Genomic DNA, 14,389 nt, shown 5'->3' on the forward strand with positions numbered 1-14,389 from the left:
CACAACTGACTAGCATATCCTGTGCTAAAGCCCTTTCTCCTATATCTTCTCTTCTTTTATTAGCTAGAATAAGCTAGTGCTGGTATGTCAACATACACTAAAATTATATTTTTATGCAGCAAAGCTCACTGGAATTTCTCATTTCTTCCATCATTGTATAATCAGCAGGTCTTTATAGCACACAAACAGACCAGCCTTCAACACTGCTCTGGTGTTCCAAAGGCCGTGTTCTGTCCCGTTGAATGTGGGTGCTCCTTTTTTACATTTCATTGACAGGGGTAATTGGCAAGGGGCTCTGGAGATTATGTCAGGATTTGCACGTGGTTAAATATGGTGGAAATACTTTCTATTTCAAATTGAGTTAGGTGAAGAAATATCAGTGTGTGTCTCTTCCCCCATCCTCCATCTGAAGGCAGTGATTTCAGGATCCCTGGGATACACTGTGAGGGCACCGTATAATTGCTATCGCTAACCAAAGTTTTCTTTTTGTCACCTTTTGGAGACAATTCCTCTAAAAGAAGCAGCTGCGCAGCCTCACACCTACAGTAGTGACCGCACTTCAATCACAAGCTGCCCTCAGTCCCGGCCCTCTGGCTGTAGGTCTCCTCATCTGGTTGTTGCAGACCCAGATCGATTTCTGGCCATAGGTGAATCAGCAGCGTTAGAGTTGTCAGGAGCTTCCAGCCAGCAGCCTGCAGCTGAGCCAGCTTCTTTGCTCAGCTGCCAAGATAGCCTCCGGCCGCGAGGGAGGACATGCAGCAGAAGAGCTGGCTCTGCTACAGGAGCATGGCACAGGGAAAGAACAGTTACGGGCTGTTGTACTGCTTGCAACACTTAGGTGCACTGCAGCAATAAGAGCAGAAGAACTGTGGACCAGGACCATTGATGGACCTGGAAAGGAGATGGCAAGTAGATAGCAGAAGACCCAAATCCGAGTCCTATCAAAAGCAAAGGTTTTTGCCACTTTATCCCCCTTAGAAAGGGTCTGGAGAAAAACGCTCAGGGAGAGACAACAGAGGAGGCACTACAGGGGAGACTTCACAAGAACTGTCCTTGAGCAGAGGGAGTGTGGGCTCTTCAGATCTGTCCTTGAAGAAAGGTGAGAAAGATTTGGACTCCAAAGAGAGATGTGGCTTGGGATGACAAAGAAAAGCAGGGAGGGACAAAACAAGGCACAATTGGTTGGAAAATGTCAAAAAGAAGCTGAGGGAAAGTCCCACAGTGAACCTGTACCCAAGCAAAACCCTTAGGAATGGATCACCTGCCCTCTCCTGGAGCAGGGAGGTAAAAGATAGACATTGAAGGGCGAGGCTGAGGAGCAGAAATGCGGGCACATGAGAAGATTAATGAGTACAGGAGAAAGTTAGGAGAGAGGACAGTTCTGAAAGCAGCAAGCAAAACTAATATTAGCCTAGACATTACCACCTTCCAAATGGGTTCTCAGAACGTTAAAAAATGTTTATCAGCCTTTAATCAGCCTTTAGCAAGGGAAGTGAAGCCTTGGGCCCATTGCATTCAGTTGGAGCCTTTTGCTTGGGCTGGGACGACACAAACTGCTTTGCTCTGAAGAGCTGCGCATACCCTCACCTTGCTGTCAGCTACAGCTAGCTGGAGGGAGATTGCCCATTGATTTCACCGATGGCAGGAGCAGGCACAAGGTCTTAAAAAAGTCTAAATTGCTTTCCTTAGTTGTGTGTTTGTAGAGCACGGACAATGGAATGGATTAGTCAGCTCCGTGTTAGTTTAGGGTCTATTTTACTTTCTGGATCTCGTAGCTGTTGCTGTGCTGCAATATAATTGCAAGTGTAGCAGGAGAAAGCTGCTGCACAACAAAATAATGATTTCTTTGAAATTGTACAAGGCGATGAAAAAATATTCTTCGTAATAACAGATTTTGTGAATAACAGCAATAAAAAAGTAAACGTGCTTTATCTACTATTATCCTTTTTAATTGTCAGTAAGTACTGTATAAATCCACCGCCATTGTCTCGTGCAGAAGATAATAACATGTAGTTAGATAAATATTTGTGGAGATGAAATGGTCATAAAGGTCTGTGTAAGTGTAATTGCCACACTTTGTTCCCTACCTGTTTTCCAGGAAGAGGCAACACACTAAATATCTAGTAAATTGGCAAGCACTATTAATAACTGCAGGCAGCTCTGTGCTGTGCTGCAATGACTGGATATGTCATGCAAATGTGTATTTTGCAAACTGGAGAGGAATAATAGCAGAAGCACAGTTAGAAGCTGGGAATGGGGAATTCAATGGCTGACTGGAAAAGTGAACATACTGCTTTAGCTTTGTTTTACATATTGCCATTAAACTTAAAGACTAAGTCTGAGCAGAATAAATACCACATTTGTTGTAACAGTGTGAGCAGACTTATTCTTTTGTTGTTGTGTTTGTAACTTCTATCAACAGAAAGGCGATTCGCAGACTAGTGTTTTTTGGATGGCTTTCAATATTTGTCTGTGCGACATAAATGTGATCACTGTTGTGAAAATAAACAAACAAAGGAAAAAGCCCCAAATATTTTACAGCGTTATTCCGTTAAAAATAAAGTCCACAAAAATTGTAGGTGTATGTACCAAGTTCATCAGTTAAGCAGGCTGTCTTATGTTTAATATTTTGTGAAATTGCTTCCATTAATTCTACAGGTGACAGCCATATTATCCTGTCCCAACCCAAATAATTATAGTACATATTAAAGTACAGTGGATATTGTAATACGAATCTCCCCAGATAGGCAGAAAGCAATGTAAATTAAACAAGAAACATAACTAGGGTTTAGCAGCTCATTTTGTAATTTAATTGAACAATGTATCTGGTTGTTAATGGTGCTATGGACACATTAGATTGATATGTTGCAAAGGAAAGATGTTTAAGTAGAAAGCTAATTCCTGCTGTGATTATTCTTATGTTCCAGAGGAGTCGTTATTAGTATTCTTTGTATAAAATTCATTAGCAGTAGCTGCTTGATCTCCAAATAAATAAGTTGGTTAAATTGTTAGTAGAAAAAGGCTAATTATGTAAATGGATTAGGTCGTCAATATTTCATTTCCAGATGCTTTTCTCCCTGCTAGGTAATGCTTCATCTTCGATAAATATAGAATGATATAGTGCACTATTGACTAAGTATTCATCTCGTTGAGTACAGTGCTCTCCTGCTAACTAGTCGAGCTATGTACGGCAGTGGAGACATAAGGCATCTTAATATATTCTTCATTGCATTTCATTTGCTTCAAGTGGTTCAGCCCTAATGTTCCTCGTTCTTTGCTGGTTGTTTCCTTTGCAGCTGAACTACCCCAAGAGCTGCAGGGCTAGCAGCCAGTGCCGCTGGTGGTTCTCTCCCTTCCTGTTTGTCACAGGCTCCTCTCTTTGGGTCTCGTATGAACTCCTGAACTTGGATTGTGTAGCTAGCAACTGCGTTGGTGCTTGCTGCAATTAAATCACCAGCTCGGCCTTTTGCTTTGTTCATTTATTTTTAGTAAAATGTGATAATCTGAAGCTGCAATAGCAATTCTCTTCTTATATACTGACAGTGTTCATTGCAGTTTTGCCTGGCTTGCATCACGCATTAATCTTTTATTACGGATCGTTATATTAACTCTCACCTGCCAGCTGTGAAATGACCTGTAGAAAGACATTTAACAATTGCCTCTGAGTTTACAGTATACACTTTAATCAATGCTTAGGATTAAATTAATGCTGATAGGCAATTTCCAATATCTGGCATCCATGTGATAAGGGAATTGGGCTTTTCTGGACTTCTTTTTCTCTCTTTATTAACTGAAAAGGCATATCTGTATTTCACGGTGGATCATGTAAACTGTAGTACTGACTCATTGCAAAATTTTGAAACCACTGAATTATGTCAAGCACAGAATCAGTTGCTACTTTTAGAACTTTTGTTGAGCTTTTTAAAATGGGAAATATTATAATCACTTAAACTGTAGGACAATGAAACAGGCTTTTTGGCAGACTTCATAATGTATTCAGTAGGGAAACAGTAGAAAACAGTGCATGGAAGGTGTAATTTAAAACAATCTGTATAGTGTTTGCAGGTTCAATTTTTATGTGTATCAAATATTAAAAATGTTGGCAGTTTTGGAGAAGATACTACACTAAGGAGTGTGAAAGTGATTTGTCTGGAGATTTTATACTACTTAGCATCCCTGGAGTAAGAGATGAAATGCAAATTTGAGTTGCAGTTACTCAGAACACACGCAAAATACAAAGGAGTATATTTTCTCCTAGTTGGTATAAAGCAGGTGCGATGGCAGCGTAGAGGGAACGTAAAACTATACGTTGCTGGAGTACATTTAACTTAATGCTTAATAGACCACATTTCCTTTCAGACCTCATTATCACTCTATGACAACTGAATGCTTTTAAAGAAGGTGCACAGTCCTTCTGTAATGAAAAGAGAACAAAAAGATGAAGTTTATATATATATATATATGTAAAGTATCTTATTCTATATCAATTTCTTATGGCTGGTGAATGGAAATGCTGAGGTCCAGGAAACAAGAATGCACTTTGTTAACTAATGCAAATTTTGCGGGATATAATTGGACAGAGATTAATGCACTTTCAGTTAACAGCTATTTACATGCCCAAGATATCACATCACCCCAATGATATCAGTTCACGGCATATTACTTAAATAAATGAGCAATGATTTTATATCTAATTCATTACCAAAAACATGCCCATGTAAGAGTCATAAGTAAACTAGACTACAGTATTTAATTGGATCCCGTCTCACATATTTCACTACAGGTGTCAAGAAGAGTGTCCTATTGGGACATACGGTTTTCAGTGCACACAAAGATGTGACTGCCAAAACGGTGCAAAGTGTTATCACGTCAATGGAGCATGTATGTGTGACCCTGGATTTAAAGGGATTCATTGCCAAGAAAGAATGTGTCCAGAAGGGTTATATGGCCTCAAATGCAACAAGAGATGTCCTTGCAATATTACCAACACTCTCAGGTAAGTACATCATGTTATATACTAGTGCAGGGACTGCTCAAATAAAAGCATTAGGGAAAAAATTCATTTAACTACAACCACGTCCTTTTCTCTGTAGGTTTAATTAAGAACATACAGTTCCTCTGTATTACAACCTTTGATTTAAAAGACCTCAGGTTTGGAATCATAAGCCTCAGTCTAGCCATCTGCTAAGCATGTATCTGTTAACTATTTAAACAGTTTTGATAAGATCTAAAACAGTCTGACATACGGTCTTATCCTGTAGCTGCAGTCTTCTGGGCATAAAAAAAATATATTAAACCCATATATATGTATAATGACCCAGTGAATTTTAAAATATATAGATATGTTTAGTCAAATCCATCATTTTGGCTCTTTTTATGACACAGATTTTCTTGTTAAATCTATAGACAGCAAGGAGACTTTCAAAATGAAACCTAATTTGCTTCAGTTTATGTCTCGTGGCAAATTACCTTGTTGAGAACACTTGAGGACAACGTATAAGTAGACCAAAATCAATATCCCCAAGTCAGTCTGTGGAACTGTAACGAAGCCGACATTGTCAAAATAGACATCTCCTCTCTTCTCATATGTGCCTATTTTTGCTCTTCATTGAGTATGTGTATGTGTGAAATATTCAGGTAGAAAAATATCAGGGAAGTGTACCTAAAATGGAATAAGCCTCACTTAAAAGGTCAGGTCTCAATGTTTTATTCCCTTTTGCTTTTTTTAGGATCTTATTCTTGAGGTTCTTATTACTAAGAGCTAAAGCCACAAAGAGACTTGAGACTAACACGAGACAGGTTGATTTTTCATTCCCTTTGCAGGCTTAAATAAGTTTTCTGAACCTGCAAAAAGGAAGAATTTAAGACTCTTCTCTGTTATCCTATTTGCTATTTTTTGTATCTCCTGACTGTTAGAATTGCTATTTGGAGGTTCCTGTACAGTAAAGGCAGCCTGGACAGCAAAAACGCCCTGGCATGAGCTTTTCTGAAGGTCTGGAGTGCCCACATTTCTCTTCCATGTCTGCAGGGCCCCATAGCTCCCACCTGATTTCCTCTCTTTTTTGTCCATTACTGTTAAGCATTCACAGCCAATCCAGGATTGTGTAGGCTTCAGAGGGAGATGAGGATAATTGATGCCCAAGCAAACATGCCCTTGATACGAACATTCTTCAATTTTAAACCAGACAGGTGGAGACCTGACTGTCTTGCTGATGATGACAAACCTACCTGGCAATGTTGCAGCTTGATAAAATATAAACACTCTCCTCAATTATGTATGCAAGCAATACCACCTAATTTGTGCATGCACACACACACACACACACAAACACTTCAGGCAAATCTGTTTGTGTGCTTGAGATAGACTATTTGTCTCAGTCTTGGAAATAAACAGGTGATCTTTCTTGTAAATTCAAGTTCAACTGTGAGTGGAGAGGCTTTGCTTCACCGAAAGTCGGAGCTCACAGTGGATCACTTAAAAAGCCTTGTAATCCTGATCATACGAGTCCTCTACAGAAAGACAGCTGCTAGCTCTGGAGGGTTTGACAGCGAGGATCCAAAGTGCTCGGCACCTCAAGGGGAGCTCCAAACAACAGGCTTCTGTCCCTTCTGAGTGTTTTGTATATCATGATACCACTGCAAAAAATAACATCCCTGAGGCATGAGCTGAGCAATACACACAAAAGGTTAATGTTGTGTTGTATTGAGGACAGGTGATGACTCAAGAATTACCGCAGACAGAGCTAAGTTTTAAACTCCTGCGTAACACAGTTTTTTGCCGGTATGCATGACTTAAACCTGCGGTAAACACACAGCAAATTGCTCCTCACTGAAAGCTCTTTTTCATGTGTATGGTAGGGTGAGACTAAGCTCTCAGCCAGTAGCTGACACTGTGTCTTCACCCCCTCGTATCCGAGCCCGCAGAAATCTGTGTGCCCTTTTTCCCAGAAAGTTGTAAACACAGTGGAAGGTCTGCAGGCCATGGGCAAGAATGAGTTTGGCATCGGTTTCTCAGATAACTGCTCGATTCATCAAAAGTCTCTTACATGTGGGAAGATTGGGGGTTTGAGGGTGCAAGACTTCATCTGGGTCAATCAAAGGACTGGCCAGGAGATGCTCAAGAGGGTTACCAGAAGATCTTCCCTGAAGAAACAGCCTAGAGCCATCTACCTGTGAAGGAAGGTGAGGTCTCAAGGGTGAGAGGGCTCAGACAGATGGAGGATTGAATCCTCTCCCAGCTTTTTTCTAGACGTGTGGTTATTCTTACACACCATGTACCTGCCCTGTGCATGGCTGCTCTCTGACAGATACTTGTTATGCCTTCCCTCCCATCACTGCTTCATCAGCTTCACTTGCAGCATCCTCTGCTAAGATGCTATCTCTGTTCCCTTAATAAATGAGTCTAGTCTCTCCATTGATAAAATCTCCCTTTTTCCTGCATCTTATCACTGCTGTTATGGAACAAAGAGATATCAGCAAGCTGTAGATCTGTAAATGTTCTTTCATTCATCCATGGTATTTCAGCTTTCCACTTTTCAATGAGCTCCTCAGAGCACTGTCAATTTCTGAGCCGAGGAGTGTCAGAGCTGATGGAAAATGACCTTCTCTAAAGGCACTCCGTATTCTGAGCAAATCTTTTTACTGATTGTTTAGCCTGTCCCATGCAACACGCTTCTCTTCCCACCCACCGCCTCCCCTGAATTCCTGTCATTACTGCAACCATAGTCTTCCAAAGCGATTAATTTATCGACAGCCGTATATTCCATTTTTCCCAGAAGCCATTTAAACTGTTGGCTACATCTAGTGATACCTAAGTGTGTAGGAGAATTTTATAAACACTTGAAAGGTGGTAAGGGAAGCTTGCTTATTTCTGTCAGTTATTTTGACTCATTTGGTCTGGTCATTGGAAAGCTGGCTGGAACAGTAAGTTCTGGGGGCTTTGAGGAGCAAGTTAGAGAGGAACATTAGGAAATACACATTCAGCTCTCCTATTTTCATAGATCTATCTATTTTAATGTCTGAAGAGACCAGTCTGATCATCTACTCTGACCTCCTGCATAGCAACGGCTGAAGAACATCATCCAATAATTTCTGCATCAAAGCCCTCTGAAAGGCACATTGTATGTGTGACTTTTGAACAACTCCAGAATTAGGTAATTTATACTGCACTGGTGACTTGGACTGTCCTTCCACAGGAAAGGATACAACTGGGAAAAACTCCCCTGTGCAAGAAACACATGTTGAAACAGTCCGCAGTAGTCAGAAGGGCATGCTTTTCTGAAAGTAGAGGAGAAGATCAATAGGTGGAACAGTCTGAGCCACCCGGCTTTCTTGACCACTGGTGTGGAGTCACCATGTGGACCCATAGCCTTTAGTAGTGTCTTTCCCAGGTCAGAGACGTGAGAAGGGAAGCAAGACACAATGACCTTTTAAGCCCTGACACTTTTCTACCTGCAGCTCAGCTACCATGACAAAGTCTAATGGAATGGATAGACCTCCAGAGGCTCTAATTATTGCCGCTATGTTGAAAAGTTTAGAAGGACCAAATCCCACAGACCTTACATGAAGTTTTGCCTTGAACTAAATCAAGAATGTACTTGAATGAGGCTGGCGTTGAAGGTGTACTGGACTGAAGTAGTGGCCCTGCAGTCTCATTGTGGCTACTTCTTCAAAAGGAAGAGAGCATTTAGTAAGGGAGACTGGATGTAGAATGGACATCAAGAGAGAGCAAATACCGTTAAGTAAGAATTAGAGCTATTTATTAAGATGAGATGACGGGTGCTAGTATATAAACAGAAAGTCAGAAAATTCACTGGAAAGAATTTGTTTTGACTGAAAGGTGTGTGGAGAACAAATTCAGGAACTGGAACAGACTGTGCTGTCTAAAGCATTTATTTTCCCAATTTGCCTTTAGAAAGTTAAATTACCTGGAGCGAAAGAAAACAGGTTTCCTCAAAATTAGATGCTTAAAAAATGCAAACATCAAAAAATACTTTCTTTTTTTTTTCAGTTCAGCTAGTATCAAAACAGTATCAAAAATCTTTCAATACTGTTAATGTGGCTCAAAAGCCAAGGAGCCTATGGTAGCTTCCAAACTGCAGCAAGAGCCATGGAACAATTTCTTTCTCCTGCCATGTTGTGTGCTGTGGACAGATTCCAGTTTCCACCTCTGCTTGGCCCAGTGCCAGAGGAACACTTGGCTGCTTGCACTCATTCTAGGTTTTTTACACTATTCCTTACTGTTATCCAGGAGATCTGGAGAAATAAAGGTTGTTAAGATTCAATGCAAATACTAATGCTTAACACTGCCAAATTCTTTCAAGACAAAGGTTTCCTTCCTGCTCTCATCAAGTGGTTTGAAAGCAGATGTTAGTGGGTTTGCATTCTGGGATCCTTTCTAAAACCCCAGGCTCTCCTGCCCATCCATTAAGAGATCCTTTTCCAGAGGAACTGTTTGTATTTCTTAATTTCAGTTTATTGGTGGCATGGAGAAGTGCCTTACATATGCTACTTTCCTATTGCCTTGAAAAGTTATATGGTCCTTGAAAGGGACATTCAGAACAGAAAGGGAAGAATTATACAAATAATTCACACTTCTAACTATATTTCCTATTCCTTGTTTTAACAACTTTACCATTAATTGCCTCAAATTTTTCAACTTCAGTGCAGCTAGCATTTAGTTCACTGGATACACTGGATGCATAGGATACATAATAAGAGAAATGTTCCTAACTCACACATACACACATACATGTACTGCTTCTACATTGTGAGCTGCAATATATTTAGTGAGTAATTCTGATGAATTTAATGGAATAGTTCACACTTAACAGAATATAAAAATATTAACAATAATAATAAAAATCTAGGACTATTTAGTGACATCAGCTGCAGATCTTAAAAATCTGCAGAGGAGGAAAGGTATCATTTTACAGATGGAAAAGATGAAATACAGAAGGGATCATTTATATGGCCAAGATTCACTGGCAGAATCAGGAAGAGAACAGCTGTCTTATGAATTTTGGGTAAGCATTTAAATTGCAGACATCTTCAAGTTAACACTGTATCAGGGCACCTTAATTGTCAGAGGGGTGTTTGTGATTCAGGGCTCTGTATTGCTCCTATCTGAGACAACTATCCCATGTCCCCAGGGTGGACACAGCCTGCAACCTCATTACATGCGGAGTAGCTACATAGCTTCGGGGTCTTTTTGCATGCTACGCTACCGTAAGACTACGGTGTGTGTTAATGTTTGGTTTGCCAAAAGCTTGGGAAACGTTTATTCTGCTACCATCAAGGAAAAGATTTCTTTACCCTGCTATATAGTTTGTTCTCCAGCTGTTGCTTCTTACCTGGAACTGTTGTTGTGGGTACCATAACTCTGCAATTTAAAGTGTTTAAAGAGTTCAAAGCACTCTGTAAGACAGCAAAAGATGTGTATTTCAAAGCCCTGAAGAAATACAAGTGCTTGGCCTAGGAGAAGAAGAAAAGTCTGATATGCTAAGGCTAACGATAAACCCAGTCTTGCTTCATGGGGCAGATTACATGGATGCAGGGACCCACATCTGCATTGGGCTTTTCCTAGCTCAAAGCCTCACAAAGGAGCAGAAGGCAGCTTGGCAGGGGGGCGGTGCACAGAACATTGTCTCAACCCTTTACTGGGCCTTGTTGTGGATTTTATGCCCCTTTCTCCCCCAGACTTCTGCAAAACCTACTTGGTTCTAGCTGGTTTTATTTCTTAATAAATAGCCTGCATCCCATGAAAAAAAAGCTGTCTGTTTTGATGAAGGAGCCAACCTGGGAGTAGAAATTCTTACTGAGTGTAGTATTTTCAATTGAATTGTCATAGACTGATTCGAACTGCCATGAGCATACATTACGTTTGAAAGATTTAATTTAGCCAACAGATGCAGTTCTCATGGAAGCGCATGATACGTCTGGTAGTAGTGAAAACAAAGAAACAAAAAATCCACTCTAAAATGTGTCTTTAATGTTTAGCTTTCTGCTCCTATTAGGTAATGATTAATAGACACAGAGGGGAAAAAAACGAGCTTTTATTATTTTCATCTAAATGTTAAGAGGTGCTGTGTGAACGACCATAATTTCAGGGACTGCTTTGTCAGAAGAATTTCATGGATAGTAGTTTGTTAAGCTGATGAATTGTTTTAATTACTCAGTCAAACGCTATTTATGATGAAACACATGACACTCACAAAATTTGATCATTCTTAGTCACAACAGTATGTGACTAACCTCTCCTACCAGTAATTGCCAGAAACATACTTGGAAATTACATTTTATGAGGCTACCTTGAAAATTAACATATAGGATATTAATTTTATAGGTGTAAAGAAATCTATTCAGTCATGTCCGCAATATTAAACCGTAGCAATAAATAACCATAAAGGAAAATGAATAGATTCTATGAAGCAAAGAGAAGAGGAGGCTGAGGGGAGGCCTCATGGCGGCCTGCAGCTCCCTCACGAGGGGAGCAAAGGGGCAGGCGCTGAGCTCTGCTCTCTGGGGACAGCGACAGGACCTGAGGGAATCACTCCTAGCCTTGAATATCTTTAACTGGCTGTATTACACCTAAATGGTATGGCACATACAGGGCTTAATCCTCGGGTGGTTAATGTCAACAACCCAGGTCACGCTGATCTGAGAACAGAAAGATATTTTCTGATCTGAGAACAGAAAAGAAATTATATTTTTAAATATAATGGGTTTAAAATTACCAGTTCTGTGAGAGTTCCCAGACGTTTGCAAGTGACACCGCAGTATGGTATTTGGTTCCATATTCCCTACATATTTCCTGACTTATTTGGTGGCTTATGTTCACCATCCCAGACAGTTCTCAGCTTTGTTCTGTTCTTAGTCTGACTCTTGCTGGCATTGCATTTGAAATGTTTAACTGAGGTATTCCTGCAGTTAATGGACAGTATTTTTCTTTCGTGTCCACATCTCATTGACATCTGTCTGTCTTCATTAGCTGCCATCCATTGTCTGGAGAATGTAGCTGCAAAGCTGGCTGGGCTGGACTCTACTGCAATGAAACCTGTCCCCCTGGGTACCATGGCGAAGGCTGCCAGCTGACCTGCTCGTGCCAGAACGGTGCAGATTGCGACAGCATCACAGGGAAGTGTACGTGTGCACCAGGATACATGGTAAGTGAGTGCTGGGAACAATGGAGCATTTCATAAGGTGCCTGCTCAAAAGTAAAGAGGACTTTAATCTCATTTCAAATAATATTTGCATAAAAGTGGCCAGGTGCAGGTAATTTTTCCCCATTTTACTGTAAGTCCACATAATTCTCCTTTGAACAGTGTCAACCTATTACTTCTGCTTACTTACTTAACATCAGTATTGTAAGTTTATGACTGTTGTAAGTATAAAGACTTGGTTCCCTGTCTTACATTCTAAGTCAAGACATAACAAAAAAGATGTCAGATTATTGTCTGCCTGGAAGAGCAGAAAAAGAATTCTCTTGGCCTTTCAGCATGTTCATTGTCAGTCACGCTGTGTTTTTAATAGATGAAGACTTTTTTTTAATGTTACAAATGATAGAGCAATTTATGTCTTTTCTGAGTATATTGGCAGGTGTCTTTTACCTGAGCATCAGAAAGAGCCTCAGACATTCTGAGGTAAACAAGCTTTATATTTTATAGACGAAATATAAAATGGCTGAAGAAATCAGCCACGGTGAAACAGAAAGAAGGCAGATCATGAGCTGATAGAACAAACAAGAGTTTCCACTGATATTTAGCAGCCAACTAAAATGTGCATCTCCTAGATGTGTTTTACCTCTTGTTTTAAGTTAGCTTCAAAATGAAATGAATACATATCTTAAAATGCTAGAGGTCTGATCTTTGACTATGTTGTAGCTCTTCTGCTTTGCTTTTATGACACACAGTGAACATCATATCAGGTAGCTTTAGAACCAACAGAAGGGGTATGGCATGCCCAATCTAGATACCATCAGTGCCCACTGCGGTGCTTTCGGTTTTCTTGGAAAAAGGTTGCTGTATTTTGCAGGGGTACGTGCTGTTGTCATCTATATGGGAAGGATGTGCAACTCTGTGACAAGATCACATGTGTGGAGCCCTATATGAAATTAGTGGGATGCTAAATCCTGTTTAGCCTCCCTCCCTTCTAAATCTACACCTCAGCTTGTGATCACCAACTGCCACCTCCAGAACAGCAGAAGTGGGGTTATGGTTTAGAGTCACTTTTGTTCTCTGCTTCATGTCAAAAGCTGAACCTGTAAACTGGAGCTTCCACCTAATTTCCAGAGTTCTCTCAATGCTGGGTATAAACAGATTTATTTAGACATGAGGTGTAGGACTGGCAAAAGCATGCAGGGCAGCAGTACTTAGAGATTTTTTTTTAAATAAAAAAAAAAAAAAGAAAAACAAAGAAGAAAAGAGCTTTGAGGTTTGATTCCCCACTCATTTACACTAATAGAAAACAAGAATTTATCTTGTCTGTACACCAGTGATACATAAGTATTAATATAAAGTAGAGAAAAAGATGAAGACAGCAGCATAAAAGTAACAAATGCAAAACAAAAAGATACCAAGACCCTCTTTCTTATAAAGAATGCAGCTCAAGTTTGCAGCACAAGAATATTTTGGGACCCTTTACAGTACACATGTAAAAAAACTCATCATTTGTCCAATATATATAGCTCCAAGACAGTGTTATTGCAGCTGTGAAGCCTGGGAAGATCCTATTGCATTGCTTCAAAATAATATTTAATCTCATAATAAAGAGCTTTCTTGCATTGACATTTAAACAGCTTGGTTATTGAGGATAGCTCTATAATCAGTGAAGCATATTTAGGCATTAGTATCATTGCTCTCTCATAATATACTATAATCTCTGGCAATTAGTCCATGAGGGGAAGTAAAGCCTTTAAATTGCTAATTTATTGCCTCTGAAGCGTATTTGTCATTTGTATGCATGCCAGATGACTTGAGTTGCAATAGTTCTTTCAAATGCTGGAGAACACAGGCAGTAAAGGAAACTTGACAGGAACCTTTGCTTCGCACCCCAGAACAGCAGTGTCCTGACGAGCCACTCTAGCCGTATGCCGTACGCCCTATGCTCCACCACCTGGGCAGGGAAAAGGTGTCAGCACTGCTTCCCGACACAGGCTGCAGGTCGTGGGAAAGATGCCATGGGGCCAGAACCCTCTCAAGGCTTGAAGTGGTTTATCTCAGTGACACGCTCAAGATCAGGCTTTGCCTTCAGGTGTGCATGCCTGCATCCTGGTGAGGCGATGGGGAGCGCAGCCTGCGGTAGAGTTTTGCCCTAATTCAGCCAGCCTCCAAGCAATGCAGTGTCTGTTCCTGAATGCAGGATGTCTCTTTTGGCAGCACTGACAATAGAG

The 14,389-nt window shown here is 40.4% G+C and overlaps 1 protein-coding gene across 20 annotated transcripts in view; it reads left to right on the forward strand.

Annotated features, from left to right (window-relative positions):
* The window catches only part of MEGF11 (multiple EGF like domains 11), a 286,896-nt gene that overhangs the window by 197,049 nt on the left and 75,458 nt on the right, over window positions 1-14,389 (forward strand). For all 20 annotated transcript variants that reach the window (XR_014588867.1, XR_014588868.1, XM_083851208.1 and 17 more), the window contains 2 exons: window positions 4,784-4,996; window positions 11,990-12,164. Coding sequence is in view for 18 of the 20 variants with exons in the window: in XM_083851208.1 (XP_083707334.1) it covers window positions 4,784-4,996; window positions 11,990-12,164 (388 nt within the window). In the remaining 2 variants the exon portion in view is untranslated. The remainder of the gene's footprint in view (window positions 1-4,783; window positions 4,997-11,989; window positions 12,165-14,389) is intronic.

This window comes from Anser anser (genome assembly GCF_964211835.1).
Source record: "Anser anser genome assembly, chromosome: 10".
Classification (NCBI taxonomy): Eukaryota; Metazoa; Chordata; class Aves; order Anseriformes; family Anatidae; genus Anser; species Anser anser.